The sequence below is a fragment of the Saccoglossus kowalevskii genome, chromosome 18, assembly GCF_978046115.1.
Source record: "Saccoglossus kowalevskii chromosome 18, keSacKowa6.1, whole genome shotgun sequence".
NCBI classification, from domain to species: domain Eukaryota; kingdom Metazoa; phylum Hemichordata; class Enteropneusta; family Harrimaniidae; genus Saccoglossus; species Saccoglossus kowalevskii.
Genome location: NC_140658.1, coordinates 21,574,922 through 21,600,354, shown reverse-complemented (window position 1 = coordinate 21,600,354; position 25,433 = coordinate 21,574,922). Strand labels below are relative to the sequence as shown.

At 36.0% G+C, this 25,433-nt stretch overlaps 1 protein-coding gene across 1 annotated transcript; it reads left to right on the top strand.

The window, feature by feature from the left end:
* The first annotated feature begins 319 nt into the window (after positions 1-319).
* LOC100371555 (transmembrane protein 214-B-like) lies at positions 320-25,099 on the top strand. The gene is made up of 16 exons (XM_085492801.1): positions 320-478; positions 2,062-2,306; positions 2,817-2,901; positions 3,586-3,717; positions 3,993-4,075; positions 6,233-6,338; positions 7,370-7,451; positions 8,284-8,385; positions 8,538-8,577; positions 19,277-19,378; positions 19,658-19,798; positions 20,409-20,522; positions 21,742-21,956; positions 22,367-22,535; positions 23,294-23,445; positions 23,982-25,099. The coding sequence occupies exons 1-16, from the start codon at positions 364-366 to the stop codon at positions 24,103-24,105; spliced, it is 2,007 nt and encodes a 668-aa protein (XP_085348927.1). The 5' UTR covers positions 320-363; the 3' UTR covers positions 24,106-25,099.
* The last annotated feature ends 334 nt before the right edge of the window (positions 25,100-25,433 follow it).

Sequence of the window (25,433 nt, the reverse complement as noted above, 5' to 3'; positions counted from 1 at the left end):
AAGGTTAGGGTCTTTCAATATTTTGATTTTATTCAAATTAGGGGCGTACCATTTCAAAGAGGAGTGGTACCATTTCAAATAAGAGTGGGACATGGATTTGTATTACTGCGATGCAATGTTAGTTTTGCTTTATGTTTTAAGGATTACTCATAATATATAAACTGTACTTGTTGTGTTAAAATTCAATTTAAAGCGTGTGGCTTTCTCTGAAATTGTCTATTTTTCCTCCTCATTGTCGTATATGCTCACCCGTTGTTATTTTGCAAGCAGCCCAAGCGTCGAGAAATAACCCCCTATCTGCACCGTACATTTTATTTCCAAAGCTAGGGAGTCCAGTCCATCCCATAGTTCATTCAATTAAAAATGGCGTCCAGCACACAGTGGGAAACGGTAACACACAAAAAGAAGGCTACGATCGCCGACAAGAAAGCTGCTCGAAAGGCTCTGGCGGAAAATCGACCAACCATTGACGAACTCCGTAAGTCATATCGTCACTTTTGCTCAAATCGCTTCCCGACGATGGACGAAAACATTTTTTTTCATTCCCCTTTGTACACGTGTCGTGTTCTGGGTCTTGGGAACTGTCATTCAAATTCAAATTAGGGTGTTTACAACCTGTTATGATGAACATAGCTTTAATATTTTTTTGTCGACGGGCTTCTGTGGGTTCCCCCGTTATTGATTTTAGCATGTTCAAACATCATGAAATCGGCAGATGTGTTTAAAAGTTTATTTTATACAATCAAAAAATTAATTCCCGTAAGATTACACTAGTACTACTACAATTTTTTACGATCATTGAAAAAACCCAATGTGCGTTAGTACTATATTTATACTAACACTGTGTTTTGCACTCTTAACATAAAACGAGCATCAACTTTTTAAAAACAAACAAACTCGAATTAACCATATTATAACAAAATTATTGGACCTAGTTGCTGTATATTCTTTTGTGTTGTAACCTGTATCGTTTGTAATGTGTTGACTGTACCATATGGCATGGGTTTGTGCACGTGTGGTGTGAGATGGGTACTAGAATAATAGTGATATTGTATAAATACACATTTTTATAGTATTGTAAATAATAATCCTGTGAAATTTATCAAATATTCGGTTACCTCATAGATAAATGTGAAGGGGTTAACGAACAACATTGTCCTGGAAATCTGTTTTATGATTAACTCATCATCTGATCACATCATCATTGTTTGTCCTTGGTAGCTGCATTATCAACTTTTTTTGAAAAACAAATCTGGGAAAAATTGAAAGGTGACAACAGTCTGGCACAGCTCATGAAAGTCTTGTTATTTTCTTTACATGTTTTATGTCTAGAAATCCTAGGTTGTTTAATATTTGCTGTACCATCCTGGATTTGTATGGAAAATTCATATTCTTGGTCATTGATTTTGATTCACACATTTGTCCTTTTAAAGTAGGACCCAGTAATTGTTTAATTTTGTAGTTGGTGATTTACAGTATTGAAAATTTAAGCTCATGAGTGCAACAAAATTTGCCATAACAGAAAAAGTAAAAGTTAATATTACTGACAGCAGGCAATAAAATGTCAAGTAAGATCCTGCTTCCTGACTTCAAAGCTTCTACTTATGAACTGTGCTACTGGTATAATAATGTTTTCACTCTGTAACAATTCCCTGAATTTTTTCTCTGTAGAATGGTGAATTATACGCGAGCAAACAAAAGACTTACTTTAATCCCCGTATAATAGGTGAATGTATTAAAAATGACAATTTGCATATTTCTCTCGCTGTAACAAACATTCCGTCAATCACTGCTTTTTAGTTTTGTGGATATATGTAAACCACAATGCATTTACTGATAAGAAAATATACAATTTACGGTGTAGGCGTGTTAATGCACTTGGGTTCAACAAAATGTCAGTGATTTTCATGAAATGTAATTTATGCAAGCCTATTACATGAAATTTATTCGCGCAAACTTAGTACACCATGTAACAACGTTTTCATTGGCATTCAGTACTTTATTCATTTATTTTATCAATTTAATGTACGTTGCTGATTAAAATTATTCATCTGATTACAGCCACTATTGGGCAGTCATCAACGATGTTTGAAGCTTTTGAAAAAGGCAAAAAGTCAAAGCCGAAAACACAGAATAATGTGACTCCCTCAAAGCAAGCTAAAAGCAATAAGAAAACTGTATCGAAGAAAAATACAAAAAAAGATGGCGGCTACAAAACTCTGGAAGAAGCCTTGAAGACACTGGATGTTAATGAGATGAAATCTTTGTTCACGGAAGTGCAAAACAAGTTTCCAAATAATTCTTCGGTAAGTAATTAATTATTTGTCTGTTTTTAATATTGTTATTTTCACCAATATGTCAGTGTCAACTTTTTCACTTTTTCGACTTCTTCTTCAAAACCACAAGTCAGATTGCTTTGATACTTGTGTATATGTACCTAGGGTAGACCTCTCTTAGATTTGTTCATTTCATGTTGATATCTTTAATTCTCTAATTTTGATGAATATTTTTCTCATTTTTTGTAAAAAGTGATACTGATTGATTTGAGGCTGCTTGTTTCACAAAATTTGAAACCTGTAGAAAATGAGATGTATCAAAATGAGATACATGTATGTCAAATATCAAGGAAATTATTAAAATATTGTATAAAATGGCATTCAAATTTTAATTGCATAATATGGTCGAACATTGCCAATAGTTCTTGTGTCGTTCTCTAAGTTTGCATGTATTACTGAATTACATATAATGTCAATCTGTGTGAGAATCCAGCAAAGCTTCTTTTTACATTTTGTATGTTTGTTTTTTATTTTCCCCAGCTTTGGGTCAAGGACTTGGTAACTTTCATGAACTTGAAACTGAATGTGAAAGAAAGTGATCCTGTATTTACTGACCAACCAATCGGTAAGAAGGTGTACAGAGTACAGATCTATTTTTAAAGATGTGACAGGCATTCAATTCAAACCCACACACATAAACTGCATTCGTCAACTGTGACAGAATTTTGGCATAGAAATAAAGACAGCAATTGTTTGATGTTATACCCCTTTTTTTAATACAGAAGTCCTCTACAGCTAACTTATTGCAGTACATTTGAGAATACAATAACCATAAAACATATTGGAATTGCTGTACTATGTTCAAGCAATACCTCTACATGAAAATAGTGGTGTTACAGGGTCCATAGAACTGTGATGAGCTTTGGTTATGTTGTTGGCCTGAATTAAGGGTCAAAATGTCTTGAAAAAATGCAAGAAAGTTTGGGAAAAGGTCTTGGAGATCATTTGCCTCGTTAAATAACTTTGAACTTGTACACAATAAGGTTTTCATTGTATCCACTATATCTTTTCACTATGTAACTACTTCAGTGGAGTGACCAGAAACACATTGAATAAGTTGATGTAAAAATAATAAATAATAACTTTTTACAAATTTATATGATTTAATTTTGAAATAAACAATATTGAAAAAAAGTTCACTGTGGCCACATCAATTTACTACGATTGACAGTGCAGATTTTACCCACCAGTTAAAAAGCCAATGGATTTTGTATTTGTTGCTGTCAGTGCAAAATTCTTCTGTTTTCAGATTATCCACTCAGTAAAGTTGGTAATGGTATTAGGAACGTCATGATATCCTCACTGAAGAAATGTTCTCCCGCTACTATTCAGTTATTTTATGAATTCTGTATTCAAGAGATGATCAGTGATCGAAAAAAGAGTAAGTACAATTAAGGGCGTATTAGATGCAAGGGTGTACTTCTAGTGTGATGTGACATGTAGATCACATTGAAATCATGTGATACTAGTATTTATTACGAGAGGCAGATATTGACAAAGATTGGATCTTCAAACCTGAAACGGAGATGTATTTGTTATCAATTACTTGTAATTTTTTTGCTGTTGCTATGTCCCAAATCATCCATGCATTATGGCATTTCAAGTAGAAAACGTGTCGTTACTATAATTGATGAAAGTGATCGATTTCTTTTGCAGATTTGCCAAGTTATGGTTACCGTATTTATCTACAATGCATTGCACGTGAATATCCCCATGTACCAATTAGTAATATACCCAAGGTATGTACTGTCGATTGCCATGGCAATGTAACAAGTAAACTAATCTTTTATGGGCTTGCACAGAGATCTTGATTGTAACTAGATATTAAGACGTGGACATGTGAACTACATTGCAATTAATGTGGTTTTATTTGCGATGATTTGTTAAGGAATATTCGGGCAAACTATTAGGGTTCTTTGGGGTGTTTAAAATTTTGGATGGAAACAAATAAGTCTGTAAACTCGTAGTTGGAGGTTGAAGCACAGAAATAATGAGTACACGGTGATGTAAATACTATGTTACTCAGAGTAAACATGGATGTATTGTACGCGTAAAGTACCGTAAAATTCCTTTTTGAGGCCGCGGCTTTAATTAAAATTCATTTTTCAATGGACGAATTCAGATGCGTGAAGTCTTGGTGCGACTTTAATTAGAGCACTCACTTCAGTAACAGTGGGAATTTTTTTCAGAAAACAAAGGCCAGACTTGTTCGACTTCCGGCAGAGTGTACATTCCATGTTTAATCTAGACATCGGGGAAATTAAAATAAAAAAAGTCAATCAAAAAAAAAAGATAACGAAAAAAATACTATTATTTAATGTAATATGAATTTATTTTCTTATTTTTGATAACGAAAAGTATATTCTAAAAGAAGCCAAAACAAAAACGAATGCATTCTTAGTAGCAAATGATCACGGTAACGATCATGCTGCGTTTCACACAAGTGAATAACTTACTTGTTTTCGAAGTGTTACAATTGCTGATTATTAATCAGTAGTGATTACAATAATGTACACAAAATAAATTTGTTGAATTGTTGTGAAAATTCAACTTAGTTTCACCGCAAGCGAATGATTTTGGTCACATATAAATGCTCGATTCGATGAGATATCCGCCATGTTAGTTCAAACATCTTTAGTGACTTGAAACTGTTATGTTGACCTGATAGGTCAAGTCGCTAATTAACCAATCGAAACGCTGGATGGTGCCAACATGATTAAATTACCATAGCTCATTTAAATATGTTAATGTAGTTCAGTGACCTCATGGTAAACGCAACACGGAAAAGATTCGATTTATCGTTGTTGTAGTGCGATCGTTTGGCTTTGGCTTTGATGGGAAAGCAGCATGATTTTTTTTAAATCAAGAAATTAGTTGTTTTCGAAAAATAAGCTGAGCATTGAAGAAGAATTTAACACTTTTGAAGATAATAACAGCTCAGTGTCGAAACGCAGTTTACTCAGTCACGTTACCCACAATAAACCTGTACTCTGGAATAAGCGTCAATGACTACGAAAAACCTCAATTAGACTCTAATTTAAGCGTCAGGAATCATTGAAATGTTCGAAAAATCATGCCTTAATTTAAAATTAAATGGTATATCTTTTTCTGAAATATGTGGTGGCTGTTTGGTTTATGAAAGTTTGGGGTGCGGCTTATATTGCAGACTTTTCCCTGGGATCAAAACTTGTCAATTTCAACACAAAACAATGTCTCAAGTTAGGGGTGCGGCTTCTATTAAAGCTGCGGCCTCAAAAAGGAATTTTACGGTACCTGTGATTAACCTGATATATCCCCTGCTGTGTATTCAGTGCTATAATTGTGCTGCTGTTTATCTTATTTGTCAAGTTACTGATACAAATATAGAACGCACTGGAATTTTTATTTAAACCCTCCCCTCGCCCCCCCAATTTCTTCCAGGGAATGAATTTGGTAATTTGACTTAGTATTAAAATAGACGATTGCAGCATTGGTGGGGGTGATTAATTTTTACTGTGTTTATTTAAATTATCCATGTAAACTGTTTTATTTTTGTCACTATTAATCTCTTGATTTGTTAATTTGAAAGCATTCATGTTAGTAAGTTAGTTAAATAGTGCCCTCTTGAGCCAAATTATTATCAGTACACCACTGAGGGCGCCATCCTCCATATCATGCTCGCAGTTTGGATGTGTTATTAAACCGGATTTTCTACAGATTTTTACATTCTACATTCACCCAATACGTCTTACAAAGAATATTTCGTCCAAAAAATAACGTGTTGCTATAGCGACGACAGTTCAGAATAAGTTGCATCTAGTTTCACATGGTTCTTGTGTAGCTAAATCTTTTTTACGCTGAGAGCTATGCCTGTCTTGTTGCTATGGTTATATGTCTAATGTCTAATTTATTTATAGTATTCGGATATGATTTCCAAGAAGCAGAATGGACCTGCTAGTTGTTTGTCTGTTATGTGGTCACTTGGACAAGCTGGATACAGAAACTTTGAGACAGGACTCAAAAGTGAGTTGTTTATTGTCTTATTTGGGTGGGGGGGCATAGTGCAGTCTACAATGTAGAGTGATTTCGGAACAAAATTCCACAGTCAGAAGTTTATTATTATGTCTCCGCTACACACCATTATTGTAACACCACCATTATCAACAATTCAAAGAATTTTCTATACTGTAAAATAATTTATTTCCACTTGGAATTTATTTTCACTATTTTCGCTGAAGGGATGATTCAGTAAAAATAAAATCCAGTGGAATATACCTTTTTCTCTATATTTTACATTCAACTCATCAAAAATCAGTGAAAATAAATTCCATACAAAACACCCAAAAAGTCTTTTCAGAGAAAATTAATTCCAGCCGAAATAAAGTATTTTACAGTATTAGAAGCGCTTAAAAACCAAAAATTGCATGTGTTATACACAGTAAGCACTAAAGTATGACCTGTAATGTGGACAAGTTTATGCGCTTCTAATGGAGTCAATATGGTATTCCCAATAGCCGTGGCTCTCTTTTAGCTCCCAATCTGAGATGAGCGAACAGGATTAAAAACTGGCGATATTGTTTTGTGATTGGAAAGAAGACTCGCCATATAACAATCAAATTATTCTTAGCAAGTTATCATAACCTTGAATAAACTGCAAGTTCACTTCAGGTGTTTTGGCGATATTCACATACTTGGGTCATCTGCTACCCAGTCAACACCACCATTGATTCTGCTTTTTGCAAAGTGTGGTGTATGTGTAGGACAGAAAACGCACAATATGCATGCATACCACATAACCTCACTTTCATTCCGCCTACACCACAATTTATTCAAATTGAAATTTTACTGAAGATTTCAATCGAAAATTTAAGTTTCTGGTAATTAACAGTTTTCGTTGAAAGTTTGGTCAAAAGTGCTGCAGCAATTTGCTGCTTGGTGTTTGCGAAGTCACCTGACATCCGCCATAGATATAAATGTATTTCGCATATATGCAGCTGTGTTTAACTTCTGCTTTCTTTCTATCTAAACTGATACATTATTTATGTTTTCTTTAGTCTGGTTGGAGTTGATGTTTCCTCATTTGAGCACCAAAGCGCTGACTAACTTCGTTGTATTGTACCTCGGTAATCTATTCAAGTAAGTGATTTGTGTCCCGACATAGCAAACTAATTATCATCTTTGCCAGCCAAGGTTCATTTATTTGGTCATCGCCTCACTATTATTATACTTTGGGAGAATTCCTGCTACAAATCTGTATTCACTTTCAATGAAATCAAACACAGTATCGCATGCTGTGGTGTGGTCTATGGTACATGGAACATTAATTCAACATGTTGTGACACGTCGTCGTCATTTCTCAGTGATGCCTGGACAGATTTTCTTCAAAGTTGGTACAAAGACGAGTCATAATGGGAGACATGTGCACATCGTTTTATTTTTGATTTGGTTGACCTTTGACCGACTGGTGGCCATTTTTGTACCAAAAATCAACATTTGGACATGTCATTAACCGTTTCTCGGACATGCCTTTCATTCAAACTTGGCATTAAGTCATGGTGGATTACTGATGCATGTAATTATTTTGTGTGATTCGATTCAAAATGGCGGACTGGTGTTCTGCTCATTTTACAGAAATGATTGTACAGATTTGGGTTAAGTTTTGTACAAAGACAAGTGATAATGGGTTAAATGTTGTTTGTCTGGAAATGGCAGTCATTTGAAATGCCATTGTCTGGATTTGGCAGTCATTTGGAATGCTAGTGCAGTTATTTTTATCATTGTATTTAGCCGAATGGCAGCCATTTTCATCAAAAGCGAAAAAAATCACACAATTCAAATATGTCATCAACCGTTTCTTGGACATAAATGCTTTCATCGATTACATTCAAACATGGCATTGACATCAGTCATAGTGGGTTACCGATCGCCTTTTAGGTTTACTGACAATATATGTATTATATTTCAACAGAAATCGCAAGGACAAGTCAGCTGGGTATCGAGTGATTGGTCCAAATGAATTCTTTCCTATTATGGATTTTATATTCACCCCTCACAATGGACTTTCATCCAAGTGAGTATTTTGAAAAATTATTGTTTTCTCTCAGTTTAAATGAAAATTATTTCATTTTTCCTTACTAATTTCAACTTTGTCATATCATGGGTTACGTTCGTATGAGGATGTGTCAAATAATAAAAAGTTTCCTGAATTTTATTTATTTTCAGTTTGCAGAAGAAATTACTGGAATATTACCCAAAGTTAAAGGTAGGTAACTTCTATAATTAAAAACACATGCTGTGTCTGGGCAATAGCATTTCAAATGACTGTCATATCCAGACAATGGCATTCCAAATGACTGTCATATCCAGACAATGGCATTCCAAATGACTGTCATATCCAGACAATGGCATTTCAAATGATTGTCATATCCAGACAATGGCATTCCAAATGACTGTCATATCCAGACAATGGCCTTCCAAATGACTGTCATATCCAGACAATGGCATTCCAAATGACTGTCGTATCCAGACAATGGCATTTCAAATGACTGTCGTATCCAGACAATGGCATTCCAAATGACTGTCATATCCAGACAATGGCATTTCAAATGACTGTTGTATCCAGACAATGGCATTCCAAATGACTGTCGTATCCAGACAATGGCCTTCCAAATGACTGTCATATCCAGACAATGGCATTCCAAATGACTGTCATATCCAGACAATGGCCTTCCAAATGACTGTCATATCCAGACAATGGCATTCCAAATGACTGTCATATCCAGACAATGGCCTTCCAAATGACTGTCATATCCAGACAATGGCATTCCAAATGACTGTCATATCCAGACAATAGCATTCCAAATGACTGTCATATCCAGACAATGGCATTTCAAATGATTGTCATATCCAGACAATGGCATTTCAAATGACTGTCATATCCAGACAATGGCCTTCCAAATGACTGTCATATCCAGACAATGGCATTCCAAATGACTGTCATATCCAGACAATGGCCTTCCAAATGACTGTCATATCCAGACAATGGCATTCCAAATGACTGTCATATCCAGACAATAGCATTCCAAATGACTGTCATATCCAGACAATGGCATTTCAAATGATTGTCATATCCAGACAATGGCATTTCAAATGATTGTCATATCCAGACAATGGCATTTCAAATGATTGTCATATCCAGACAATAGCATTCCAAATGACTGTCATATCCAGACAATGGCATTCCAAATGACTGTCATATCCAGACAATAGCATTCCAAATGACTGTCATATACAGACAATGGCATTTCAAATGATTGTCATATCCAGACAATGGCATTTCAAATGATTGTCATATCCAGACAATGGCATTTCAAATTACTGTCATATCCAGACAATGGCATTCCAAATGACTGTCATATCCAGACAATGGCATTTCAAATGATTGTCATATCCAGACAATGGCATTCCAAATGACTGTTGTATCCAGACAATGGCATTCCAAATGACTGTTGTATCCAGACAATGGCATTTCAAATGATTGTCATATCCAGACAATGGCATTTCAAATGACTGTCATATCCAGACAATGGCATTCCAAATGACTGTCATATCCAGACAATGGCATTTCAAATGATTGTCATATCCAGACAATGGCATTCCAAATGACTGTCATATCCAGACAATAGCATTCCAAATGACTGTCATATCCAGACAATGGCATTCCAGATGACTGTCATATCCAGACAATGGCATTCCAAATGACTGTCATATCCAGACAATGGCATTCCAAATGACTGTCATATCCAGACAATGGCATTCCAAATGACTGTCATATCCAGACAATGGCATTCCAAATGACTGTCATATCCAGACAATGGCATTCCAAATGACTGTCATATCCAGACAATGGCATTCCAAATGACTGTCATATCCAGACAATGGCATTTCAAATGACTGTCAGTGTTCTCCCCAGGCCTCTGAAGCGACACGGTACCGTGACGCTTGGACACTCGGCCGTGATGCTTGCCCTTTGTCCGTGACGCTTGGTCAGTGGCCCGTGATGCTTATTGCTTTGTTTACAAGTGTCAGTCTCGTCTTGCACGAATTTAAAACAATAACATGTATTGATCGAAAGGTAATCTCGCTTTTGTTAGCCATACAAAGACAGTGATAAAAACGGAAGTCTGCAATAAGTTGCGAAGTCTTTCAAGGATGCAGAGCCTCCAAATCCAAACAAAAATACTAGAGTAGCAATAATTTGCCCATTGCACGCAACGGCAACAATGTGACAAAACAAGTCACGGCGTACGTCGGGAAGATCAACCCCGATTTGCTGCACTCCGATTTTTTATCACTCAATCGCCGGTGACATTAATTACCCCAAAATTAAAAAAAAAAACAAGTGAAATTAAGTCGCATTGGAAAGAAAAGTGTGAATAATTCAACAGCAGACGAGACGGGTTAAGAAAAAACGAACCCTGACCTCTGGAAATACCCCATTCATAGGATGCCTTAGTAGCGAAGAACGCCGCCCTAAGGCAACATAATGCACGTTGCAACCTTGTGACCGATGCATGCTGGGTTACAGGGGGGCTCTGATCGAGGTAACAAAGATGGCGGCGCAGAGTGCATGTTTTTCCGCGATGTTTAAAAACAACATCTCGTTGGCGATTTTGATGTATTGCCTATGATAATAGTCAATGAACCGTTTTAATAAACAATTTGTGTATTTTACACCAAAAAGTCAGATACCGATGATCGCAATAGCAGCAGGGAATACCTGTCCCACGCAATGCCGACAGCTGACAATGTTACGGTGATCGTAGCGTTACTCACAAGGTATATAGCAATGAAAAATCGCCGACTATTATTGCCGAACTGCCATTGTAGAATTTTTTTCTAATTATTGATTTATTTCAACATATTTCGATATCTCGCCGACTTTATAAATTTAACCAAAAGATGTTTTCCCCCGACGTTATATGAACTGACAGTGACATGGGCACTAAAACTTGTACACAATGATGAACCAGTTACATCCATGGATAACATTATATTCACTGACTAGCTATAACACAAGTTTTTCAATTTGTTTTCCTTTTTATGCTGTTCTATTTCAAACTTTATTTGACTTGATACAAAAACATAAAATACAATGCAGTAAAATGATATAAAATTTATCAAATATAAAAATATCTTGTCTTAATTGTATTAATTAATTGTATTAGTAGATTGCCCAAATTGGTTGGGAAAAACTGATTACTAGTATTATGCAAATATAATTATGCAAATTAGATGTATTGTTATGCAAATTGACCGTGATGCTTGACATGAAGTCTGGGGAGAACACTGGACTGTCATATCCAGACAATAGCATTCCAAATGACTGTCATATCCAGACAATGGCATTCCAGATGACTGTCATATCCAGACAATGGCATTCCAAATGACTGTCATATCCAGACAATGGCATTCCAAATGACTGTCATATCCAGACAATGGCATTCCAAATGACTGTCATATCCAGACAATGGCATTTCAAATGACTGTCATATCCAGACAATGGCATTTCAAATGACTGTCATATCCAGACAATGGCATTCCAGATGACTGTCATATCCAGACAATAGCATTCCAAATGACTGTCATATCCAGACAATGGCATTCCAAATGACTGTCATATCCAGACAATGGCATTCCAAATGACTGTCATATCCAGACAATGGCATTCCAAATGACTGTCATATCCAGACAATGGCATTCCAAATGACTGTCATATCCAGACAATGGCATTCCAAATGACTGTCATATCCAGACAATGGCATTTCAAATGACTGTCATATCCAGACAATAGCATTCCAAATGACTGTCATATCCAGACAATGGCATTCCAGATGACTGTCATATCCAGACAATAGCATTCCAAATGACTGTCATATTCAGACAATAGCATTCCAAATGACTGTCATATCCAGACAATGGCATTCCAGATGACTGTCATATCCAGACAATGGCGTTCCAAATGACTGTCATATCCAGACAATAGCATTTCAAATGACTGTTGTATCCAGACAATAGCATTCCAAATGACTGTCATATCCAGACAATGGCATTTCAAATGACTGTCATATCCAGACAATGGCATTCCAAATGACTGTCATATCCAGACAATGGCATTTCAAATGACTGTCATATCCAGACAATGGCATTCCAAATGACTGTCATATCCAGACAATGGCATTCCAAATGACTGTCATATCCAGACAATGGCATTCCAAATGACTGTCATATCCAGACAATGGCATTCCAAATGACTGTCATATCCAGACAATGGCATTCCAAATGATTGTCATATCCAGACAATGGCATTCCAAATGACTGTCATATCCAGACAATGGCATTCCAAATGACTGTCATATCCAGACAATGGCATTCCAAATGACTGTCATATCCAGACAATGGCATTCCAAATGACTGTCATATCCAGACAATGGCATTCCAAATGACTGTCATATCCAGACAATGGCATTCCAAATGACTGTCATATCCAGACAATGGCATTCCAAATGACTGTCGTATACAGACAATGGCATTCCAAATGACTGTCATATCCAGACAATGGCATTCCAAATGACTGTCATATCCAGACAATGGCATTCCAAATGACTGTCATATCCAGACAATGGCATTCCAAATGACTGTCATATCCAGACAATGGCATTCCAAATGACTGTCATATCCAGACAATGGCATTCCAAATGACTGTCGTATACAGACAATGGCATTCCAAATGACTGTCATATCCAGACAATGGCATTCCAAATGACTGTCGTATACAGACAATGGCATTCCAAATGACTGTCATATCCAGACAATGGCATTCCAAATGACTGTCATATCCAGACAATGGCATTTCAAATGACTGTCATATCCAGACAATGGCATTTCAAATGACTGTCATATCCAGACAATGGCATTTCAAATGACTGTCATATACAGACAATGGCATTCCAAATGACTGTCATATACAGACAATGGCATTCCAAATGACTGTCATATCCAGACAATGGCATTTCAAATGATTGTCATATCCAGACAATGGCATTTCAAATGACTGTTGTATCCAGACAATGGCATTCCAAATGACTGTCATATCCAGACAATAGCATTCCAAATGACTGTCATATTCAGACAATAGCATTCCAAATGACTGTCATATCCAGACAATGGCATTCCAGATGACTGTCATATCCAGACAATGGCGTTCCAAATGACTGTCATATCCAGACAATAGCATTTCAAATGACTGTTGTATCCAGACAATAGCATTCCAAATGACTGTCATATCCAGACAATGGCATTTCAAATGACTGTCATATCCAGACAATGGCATTCCAAATGACGGCACAGATCTAGAAGCAGTACCTACACACGAATTGGTGACGTCATAAAATACATGACCTTCAATCGGGGTCGTTTCCTCGGTATATACGAATTGGTATATACAAATTACAATAAAGATACTTAAGACATTACACATAAGGTAAAACAAATCACGTGACAATATAATGATAATAACGGTAATAAATCCTAGCTTAACAGTTGAACAGAACGCTCATATAGTCAGTCGGGTGACGCCGAGGGTCACGAACTGTGTTGCAAAATGGCCGTGTGGTTGAAACTGGGTCATGGCGTGACTGGTGAGGAAGACATCATTAAACACTCAAAATCACAATAAAACGGGGAAGTGGTTGCATATTACGGCGTAGCTAACATGGCAAATAAAAAAACGCCCAATACAAACGACATGGGTTCGAATCACACTAGATACACACTCACCAGAACCGAAGCAATCAGAAACCAGCAATCGTTTTGGCTTTTCCGTTCAACTCATCGGAACACTGGAGTAGTTAGAAAAATGAACACCACTTAACGACCAACGTCGTGGCGTGGTACACAAGCGTGCCATCAAAATAAAACAAAATCAGCTTGAAAAGTCAGTGGGTTCGAGTCCCGCTCAGAGCTACCGTAAATCAAATAAACTGAAATCTTTCAAACCGTAAACAAGTAAACAAAGAACGTCGCAAAAAAATAATAAACCTCACAAAACTCCACCATACAAAACTGAATGAATAAATAATAAAATAACTAACGTCTTAAACTGGACGACGCGCAATTTGTTCAACAGTTTCCAGATTGTGACATGAGATGAGCAAGACCCAAGTCAAGGTAAGTTTTGTTAAAGTGTCGATGGCGTTCCCTATATTACGAAAACAATTCAGGCAACAGACGAATATCTTCTGTGGTGTTGTGGAATTTATACCGTGTCTGCGGAATTGTTGATTGAGGGTTCGAAGCCAGCAGTTAACATTTTGTTAGAAAGTTTCACAATTAAATCAAATATCCAATGATACCAGTATATTTATTTCATTATTTTAACAACTTGCAATGGTGGAAGTTGGTCAAACACGAGTTCTTACACCTAAATAAGTATCAAATATTTGTCGACACATTTATTCTCTCAACCTTGTAGAGGTGGAAATTAATTAAACAACAGGTATTTACTCACAAATATAATGGTCAATATTTGTCCATACATTCATTCTGTCAATTTAAGAACTTGTAATTGTTGGAATTAATCAAATGAGAGTTGTCTACACCAAAATAAGTTTCAAATACTTGTCCATACATTTATTCTCTCAATTTAACAACTTGTAATGGTGGAAAATAATTAAACGAGAGTTGTCTACACCAAAATAAGTCTAAAATATTTGTCCGCACATTTATTCTCTCAATTTAACAACTTGTAATGGTGTAAAATAATTAAACGAGAGTTGTCTACACCAAAATAAGTCTAAAATATTTGTCCGCACATTTATTCTCTCAATTTAACAACTTGTAATGGTGTAAAATAATTAAACGAGAGCTGTCTACACCAAAATAAGTCTAAAATATTTGTCCGCACATTTATTCTTTCAATTTAACAACCTGTAATTGTGGGAATTAATCAAACGTGAGTTGTTTACATCAAACTAAGTATTTAATATTTGTTGAGACATTTATTCTCTCAATTTAACAACTTGTAATGGTGTAAAATAATTAAACGAGAGTTGTCTACACCAAAATTAATCTCAAATATTTGTCCACACATTTATTGTCACAATTTAACCACTTGTTAATAGTGGAAATTACTTAAACGCGACTTGTTTAATCAGTTGACATCAATGCAACTTACCCGCAGACAGTGCACAACAGAGTATCATTATTGAGCAATTATAAACAGGAAGTGTCTTGGCATTAGGGTTAGGGTTGGGTCAGGTATGGGCAACGGAATTATTAACAGGAACGTGTCTTGACATTAGGGTTAGGGTCGGGTCAGGTATGGGCAACGCAAATGGCAAACACCCAATTGGCAAGATGTACACTAACGGGTTATGGCATGCATGTAGTTTACACAAGTAAAAACACAAAATTGGCAATTTTTTGGACAATTGTAACTCAATAATAGAAATATGTTGTATTTCTATATATATACACACTATATAGTCTTATCAAATGCAAACACATCCAGTTAATCCATTGTGGTCTTGTGGGTCAGTTCTCTACATGGTGATCAGGAGGACCTGGGTTCAATTCCCTTGCCTGCCCATCTTTTTCTCGCAAACACCATTTGGCAATAAAGCTAAATATGACAACAAATTATTTAATTTGCATGACCACCCACATAGCTCAGTTGATTTGTACTATGACAGCAATGTGAGCGATCGCTGGTTCGAATCCAGTATGTTTAGTTAGATTTTTGAATGCTAGTGAAGACAGTGCTCCTATGAATAGGACTTAAATCCTAACTCCTGTGTGAAGACACTCGTGGTACAGTGGACAAGACAGTGCGCTGGGAACTAAAAGATCGCAAGTTCGAATCACGGATTGGACACTCCTACAAAAGACATGAAAGACGTTAAAAACATAAACAGCGGATTCAAAAACTCAAGTCAGAAAAACAGAACACAAGAATACTACCCCACGTGGAAGCCAGCCGAAGTCGTCGAAGAACGAACACAGTCGAAGAACGAACACAGTTGACAGCTGTAGGTCATGTGCAACAACAGACACGAGGAGCATGGCTGCTCTCCAAATGGGTCCCTTCTTTTGTATTGACCCCCTAAGGATTGCTAATCCCCCTTTCTAACTCTTCCCCCAAAAATAATATATCGCTCCTTTTAAAATGTATTGACCCACAAATTAATGAATATTCATGAGCACAGAAACTGCTACGTCATGAATAAATTAGCATAATTTTAAAAAATTTGCATAAAGTGTAGGTACTCCTTCTGGAGCTCTGCCCAAATGACTGTCATATCCAGACAATGGCATTTCAAATGACTGTCATATCCAGACAATGGCATTCCAAATGACTGTCATATCCAGACAATGGCATTTCAAATGACTGGCATATCCAGACAATGGCATTCCAGATGACTGTCATATCCAGACAATAGCATTCCAGATGACTGTCATATCCAGACAATGGCATTCCAAATGACTGTCATATCCAGACAATGGCATTCCAAATGACTGTCATATCCAGACAATGGCATTCCAAATGACTGTCATATCCAGACAATGGCATTCCAAATGACTGTCATATCCAGACAATGGCATTCCAAATGACTGTCATATCCAGACAATGGCATTCCAAATGACTGTCGTATACAGACAATGGCATTCCAAATGACTGTCATATCCAGACAATGGCATTCCAAATGACTGTCATATCCAGACAATGGCATTCCAAATGACTGTCATATCCAGACAATGGCATTCCAAATGACTGTCATATCCAGACAATGGCATTCCAAATGACTGTCATATCCAGACAATGGCATTCCAAATGACTGTCATATCCAGACAATGGCATTCCAAATGACTGTCATATCCAGACAATGGCATTCCAAATGACTGTCATATCCAGACAATGGCATTCCAAATGACTGTCGTATCCAGACAATGGCATTCCAAATGACTGTCGTATACAGACAATGGCATTCCAAATGACTGTCATATCCAGACAATGGCATTCCAAATGACTGTCATATCCAGACAATGGCATTCCAAATGACTGTCATATCCAGACAATGGCATTCCAAATGACTGTCATATCCAGACAATGGCATTCCAAATGACTGTCATATCCAGACAATGGCATTCCAAATGACTGTCATATCCAGACAATGGCATTCCAAATGACTGTCGTATACAGACAATGGCATTCCAAATGACTGTCATATCCAGACAATGGCATTCCAAATGACTGTCATATACAGACAATGGCATTCCAAATGACTGTCATATCCAGACAATGGCATTCCAAATGACTGTCATATCCAGACAATGGCATTTCAAATGACTGTCATATCCAGACAATGGCATTTCAAATGACTGTCATATCCAGACAATGGCATTTCAAATGACTGTCATATACAGACAATGGCATTCCAAATGACTGTCATATACAGACAATGGCATTCCAAATGACTGTCATATCCAGACAATGGCATTCCAAATGACTGTCGTATACAGACAATGGCATTCCAATGGCATTCCAAATGACTGTCATATCCAGACAATGGCATTTCAAATTACTGTTGTATCCAGACAATGGCATTCCAAATGACTGTCGTATCCAGACAATGGCATTCCAAATGACTGTCGTATAGAGACAATGACTTTTCAAATGACTGTCATATCCAGACAATGGCATTCCAAATGACTGTCATATCCAGACAATGGCATTTCAAATGATTGTCATATCCAGACAATGGCATTTCAAATGACTGTTGTATCCAGACAATGGCATTCCAAATGACTGTCGTATACAGACAATGTCATTCCAAATGACTGTCATATCCAGACAATGGTATTCCAAATGACTGTCATATCCAGACAATGGCATTTCAAATGACTGTTGTATCCAGACAATGGCATTTCAAATGACTGTCGTATCCAGACAATGGCATTTCAAATGACTGTTGTATCCAGACAATGGCATTCCAAATGACTGTCGTATACAGACAATGTCATTCCAAATGACTGTCATATCCAGACAATGGTATTCCAAATGACTGTCATATCCAGACAATGGCATTTCAAATGACTGTTGTATCCAGACAATGGCATTTCAAATGACTGTCGTATCCAGACAATGGCATTTCAAATGACTACCGTATCCAGACAACATGGTTTAGTATCTAGGCAACAGCATTTAATATGGCTGTTTTGACTGGACAACACATTCAAAATGACTGCTGTGTTCAGACACAGCATTAAAAATTGCTGGTATGTCCAGAGAACAGCTTTCACAGTGGCTTGTTTGTACAGAGAACATCATTCAAAATGCCGGGTGTATCCCGGCAACAGCATTCACAATGGTGGGTGTATCTGGGCAACAACACTCAAAATGGTTGCTGTATCCGGAAAACATTCAAAATGGCTGCTGTATCTGGGCAACATCATTCAAAATGGCTGCTGCGTTGAGCAACAATCTTTAAACTGGTTGATGAATCTGGGCAACAGTATTCAAAATGGCTGCTGCGTTGAGCAACAATCTTTAAACTGGTTGATGAATCTGGGCAACAGTATTCAAAATGGCTGCTGCGTTGAGCAACAGTATTCAAAATGGTTGATAAATCTGGGCAACAGCATTCAAAATGGCTGCTGTATCTGGAAACATCATTCAAAATGGCTGCTGTGTTGAGCAACAGTATTTAAAATTGTTGATGAATCAGGGCAACATCATTCAAAATGGCTGCTGCCTTGAGCAACTGCATTCAAAATGGCTGCTGTCAGGTGTATGCGGGCAACATTGTTCAGAATGGCTGCTGTGTCTGCATTCAAAATCAGGAAGATACACTGGGTATGTAGTGTTTTGATTGGCTAATAAGTTATTCTGATATTCGATTCAGGAATTGGCATTTGGTAAGGATCCATCGACTAATTTGAGGAATTATTTTCCATCATTGCTTGCAAGAGCTACAGTCAACTGTCCGCAGGCTTTAAAAACCGAGGTGAGTTTAAGTAGAATGCTTTGTGTATATTAATTAATTATATAATTATAATAAGTGACATTTATCTTATCATATATAATTATTATTTAATATAGTGTCTTTTCAAAATGACTTTGGGTACTACATTGTTGCTGTGTTGGATGTTAAAGGAAAATGTTCAAATGTGACATTTTTCAAACAAGGAGATAGAACATTCAAATGCAATCGTACAGCATTTCCCAGATGAATGTGATTGTATTTTCACTGCCTGATGTATAATTGTGTTTATTTCTTTCGTAGTTGTTAACTTGTTTATCGATGTGCTTGTCAACGGATCCTCATTGTTTTAGTGTTTGGTGTCAGATGTACACTTCTCATATGGAACAGTCTAACGTTCTGATGAACCACTTGCTGCTCACTTGGAATACAATCTCAAACAAGGTTTGTTCTTGTCCATTCACTGACGTTTTCAACTGTTTTCACACTGAGGTTAATTTTTTCTTCTAAAAGATGTATCCCAGTGAAAAATTTTCAATTTTTCAAACTCTGTACAAGCAATATCAAGTCTGTAATAGATCAAATTCGCTAAAAATCGAACAGGTAAAAATATGGTGATTAATTATGTCCTACTTGTGGTTGGGTGGGTGGGTTTGTTTGCCATAAAGCCCACTGATTCAGCTTTATAGAGTACAGTTTGCCCTGCCTTCAAAAACACCGTATCCAGTTGTAACTGGTTTGCTCTAGCAATTACCACCAAAAAACAAAAAAATGTTAGAAATATTGTTTGACACAAACCAATTTAAAAACAAAGCATCAAACATTGCTCTGTGCATGAAAGAAATTGAACAAACAGTGTGCTCAGCGGGGATTTTGAAAGGTCTGTGGTAAACTTCAATCCCAACCTCACCACATGTAGTCTGTCTATGTAGAAATCCTACATACATCCTTATTCCCTCCCTTCGTTCGTCCGTCCGTCCGTCCGTCACCCCCCCAATTAATGTGTACTTAACTGGTTTTATTTAAACTTAATGATTTATTGTTGTTTTCATAGTTACCATTGAACACGTTGCGGGACACTGTACGGGCATTCAGCGTGACCAACGACGAGCTGACTGGGAAATCGAACCAGACGCCATATCTGAACCAATGTCAGAGAGTCTGTAAGGTAACAACAGTATTGATTTCAACAAATTTAAATAACTTTGCACCAAGGTAAAAACAAAAAAATATGAACTACACTATTCTATGTAAATGTTGGAACAAATTATTTGAAAAACTTGAAATGTTCTGACAGAAACAAATATTTCATTTGTTTACAGTGTTATAGCATTATCAAGCCACTGTGATTTATGGTGAATTTATTTGATCGTTGTAACATTGCATTTGCGAACATTTGTTCAGTCTGTGAAGAAGATAATCACACATTTTTTAAAAAGATTCCAACATAACTGAATAGTTTAATATTTCGTTGGAGGAGTACCAGTTTTTGTGGTCAACATTGATCAGGTCAAACAAAAAAATACGAGGTTCCTAGAACTTATTACTTATACTTACTACTTACTTACCCTTATTTTTGACCACACCTAAAAAAAAAAAATTATAAAAATCATACAAGATTTCAATGAGCCTTGGATGACACCGACTGTCACCCAGAATGACTAATTAACTAATCAGCCACGTAATTAAACAAATTAATAATAAAAAAAATTGACCTGCCTGCCTACTTGTCTGACATAATTTTTTTTTGGACTTGTAGCCATACTATATTTTTCAATCAGGATTTTCTTTTTGCATCAGGGTTTTGACATTCATTTGGATGTTCGCTTCCCCAAACATTCCTGCATTTCAATATTTAGCTGTAATATTTATACACGTACATTTGTTCATCTTGGACCCACCAATCAGAGAGAAGCTTGTTTGTTGACAGTTTTTTTTCAACCAATCAAATCATGTAATGTGTAATTGCTGAAATTCAACAGCTGAAATTGACTTAGTTGTTTAAAGTGAACTTTGACCCCAAATTCAGGAATCTCAAATAATGTCCAACACTGAGTATCAGTTAATAATGCTGTGAAGTGCCAGTGCTTTTTATTTTACATGTATATTGGCCACCTGGTATCTGAGTATCCAATCAGAAAGCAGTATTCCTTATCTGTAGGCCACACCTGTTTGTAACACTTGGTGATTGGCTGAACAAAGCCTGTTACTTTTAAATATCAGGTCATGTTTTAATGACCAATGATTTACAGTATTCTTATGGTAATTAAAGCATCAGTAAATTGTGAAAACACACCTAGCTTTCTGATAAAAGTCGCCTTGTTCACTTGAGAAGCACACTTAGCCTACCTAGAATTGCACTCACTTGATGATTTGTATCCCATTAGGAATTGATGGCCAAAATGACTGCAGCCAAGTTTCCATGGAAATACATGGTGTTGTTACTGATGACAGGAATGGTTGCCTTGGTAACATATGACATTTACAGATATCGAGGTTTCCATGGTTCCAAGACAGATTTATTTTTAGAAGAAAGTGGTGTCAAGACGGCGTCTGTGCAGGCTTGGAATAAAGTTACTCTGTATTCAGCCAAAGCAAATATGTAAGTGTTTATCAGGATTTCCCACTTAAAAAAAGTCAGAGCTCTGCTTAGTTGTTTTTAAGGCTTTTAAAATTACTAAATATGCGATTTTAATGTCTGAAAAACACTGCAATTTAAATTTGACAATTTAAAACCAGTTTTGCTAATTCTTTTACGGTTAATGATCATGATTTTTCCAGTTTATTTTTTTGAGGTCAACTAAGTCATCAATAGTTTCATTTTTCGCATGTCCTAAAACAAGGACTTGTGTCTTGTAAGTCTATGCGTTCTACCTGTATTTCGGTTATGTCTGGTCCAATCACTTTCAAACTTCACAAATACAAAACATATCTTGGACGACATATGCATGTCAAAAGCCCAGATTTGAATAAATTCAAAGAATAACTGAAATTGTGTTATTTGTTTTACAGTTGGATGAAAGACAACATTCCATACTATTATTCAAAAGCTTGTGAGTTTTCAGAGCCTTATCTGCAGTTGCTGTGGGAAAAACTTTACCAAGCTGGGGTATATCTCGCAGAAGTGACGAAACCTCAGCGGCAATGGATAGATGAAAAAATACCCCTGGTTTTGGCGTGGGTCAGTATACTACAGAATCATTGTGCATTTAGTGTAATTATGTGGGTATTTCACAGTTAATCATAAGACTGATCAAAAAACAAAACCTGAGAATGTCTCAAAGAATTTCAGCTTTAGGATGCTGACTGGGTAGGGTATATGCAGCTCTCAACAACAGAAATTAACAAGAACACAACATTTTCAAAAGTTTAAAAACAAACATGCAGATTCAGTGTACTGTAAAGTGTTTGATGTTCCCCAATGAAAATGTTCGCAAGCTGCAAGCACCATATTTGTGGCAAGTCAGTTGATATCAGTTCCATGTGACTTGTACAATTTCTGTAAAAATGTGATTTCTATGAAGTTTGAATGTGTGCTGAGCCGTAGCACTTGAAAGCTTAGTTATCCTGACTTTCTCTGGCTTACTGATGCCTTTGCTTTGTTCACTATTATGAGATTCCATGGTTTTCTGTGACAGATGAAAAATCATCTCGCAATCTTGTTATTAGTAATACCCAAATTATTAGTACAGTGACTGTGAAGTTGGACAGTTGTATTGTTCATTTCAGTGATATATTTGTTGGTCACAATTCAAAAAGAATAATCACCGTATTAGCTCTAATGTTTGGTTTTATGGATTTTTATTGGACCAAATAGTGTATGTGCATGTTGACATGACGATAACAACATTTTACCAAGTATTATTACGATACTGAAATTATCAAAACATTGAATTGTAGATTGTGGCTGAAATTCGATTTTTTATTTTGCATTTTTAGATTGAAGAGTGGATACCAATAGTTTTGGCATCAGTGCGATATTATGTTTCAGAAGCTTGGTTGTTTTTGGTTTATTATATAACGTTGCTTTGGAACAACGTGTCGCCATATCTGCATACGACAGGAACGTGGTTACAGGAAAACGTCTTTGTGTGAGTATTTGAAGTGTATTTTTCGTACCGATTCACATGTCGTACGATTTGGAATTGTAGTCTCGTTTATTGAATGTACATTGTGGGAAGTCTTTTCATTTCAATATTATTAAGCACATGAGTAATTGTGCAAAAATCATAAGAACTAATGAAATTACAGCATCGCTTTTCTCATTTTGCATCACTTTCGAGTTTAGTTCTATGCAACATACATAATATATGTAAAATACACTCCTACACTTTAATGATCTTAGTTACATTTCACTGCTACAAAACTTTGCATTTATTTATTTAAAAATTATTGTTTACAAAATTAAATGTTTTTACATATATAAAATAAAAGATAAAAATAAAACTTCTTCTTATAGCAGTTTATTTTATCACTGTGATATTGTAATTACTCTGAAACATACTTCATTATGATATGCACAGATTTTATATGCTGATGTCTTGAAATAAATTATTTTCAGTTTTGCAAAGATTGATGCATTTTTAAAGATATAAACCTTATCAATCTGTTTTTTTTTGTTTTTCAGGGGGAAACTTTCTCAAGAATCCATTTCTGATGGCTTAAACGTCACTTGGAATGTTGTTCAAAATTACACAATAGCATTTCGTCATTGGTGTTCAGAGATGATGTCTACAGTTGCCACAGAATAGTCTAAAACTTTGTGTTAACTTATAACCAATTTTTGTCATGAAATATATATATATATATTTGCCACTCAACAAGAACAATTGTTGAAGGATTGTTGAAAAAGCTGTCTACATTATTTTGAAGTATACTACTACTATATTATTCTCGCTTCTTTCCAAGTTCAGTGTTACACTTGCATGCATTCTTCAGTAGTGTCACATCAACACATCAACTTGTAGTTCAATTAAGCACTTGTTCAGTAAACCCATCATGGTTGACAGGTCAAAGGTTAAAAAACAAACAAATAAAAAACATAAATCTGCCCCTTACTATAAGTAAAAAGGAACTTTATTAGATGCCTTAAATTATTGGATATAGTAATATATGTTGAATGTTATCGTTTATGGAAAATATATGAGAAGATAAAATTATTGAAATATGTAGATTTGTAGCAGTGTATTGTTGTATATTTAGTTTAGTTTATTTGTGATTTAATGCATTCTATGGCGTTTGGTTGCAATTTAGACCTCTCACAGCCATTATTAAAATTGTAACCTTTCGCCATGTAATTCTTATAGGAAAAAGTTTGAAATCATTGATAAGAATTCACACATTACTTTTTACGTTTCACCTTACAGGTATGAAATTATGGTTGAATTAAAAAAAACTTATTGAAAAATCCAATATGGTTGTGTGAGGGTGCACTAATTGAATGATTTTATTGAGGCTTGTGTCGTTGATACTGCATAAAACCTGCCACGAAAGAAGAAAATCCTAAATGAAGCTGACATCTTTACCAATTTTTATAGCAATTATTTCTGTTCTGTCCCTTTATTACATGTAATGCAAATTATTACTATAATATTTCTGTATTTTTCCTTGACAGTTTTTGTGTTCATGTTTTTAGCTCCTGTCATCTTTGTTACCTTCATCAAAGATGCAATGTTGTTCATATTGGCAATAGTTTGTCGTCAGTCAACAATTCTATTTTCAACTTATTAAAAACTACCAGCTCAATTGCTTTGATACTTATTCGAGTCTGTGCATACATGCATGCATGCATGCATGCATGCATGCGTATGTGTATATTTGCGCACGCGCGTGTTTATGTGTGTTTGTGTCACAGTCAGCTGGCGCACATGTGATAATAAAATAAATATGATATTTACTATATGGGGGCCGCCATCTTGAATGACGCATAAAACTAAATAGGAGACAAGTTGTGAAACGTGTTTTTCAGATTCCTACAAATCAGGACAAAAATATCAATATTTCACAAAAATACGGTCCGTTGGGGTTATATTAAGCCAACTGATAACAAAATTCGGCCTAATTCATCATTTTTGTGTGG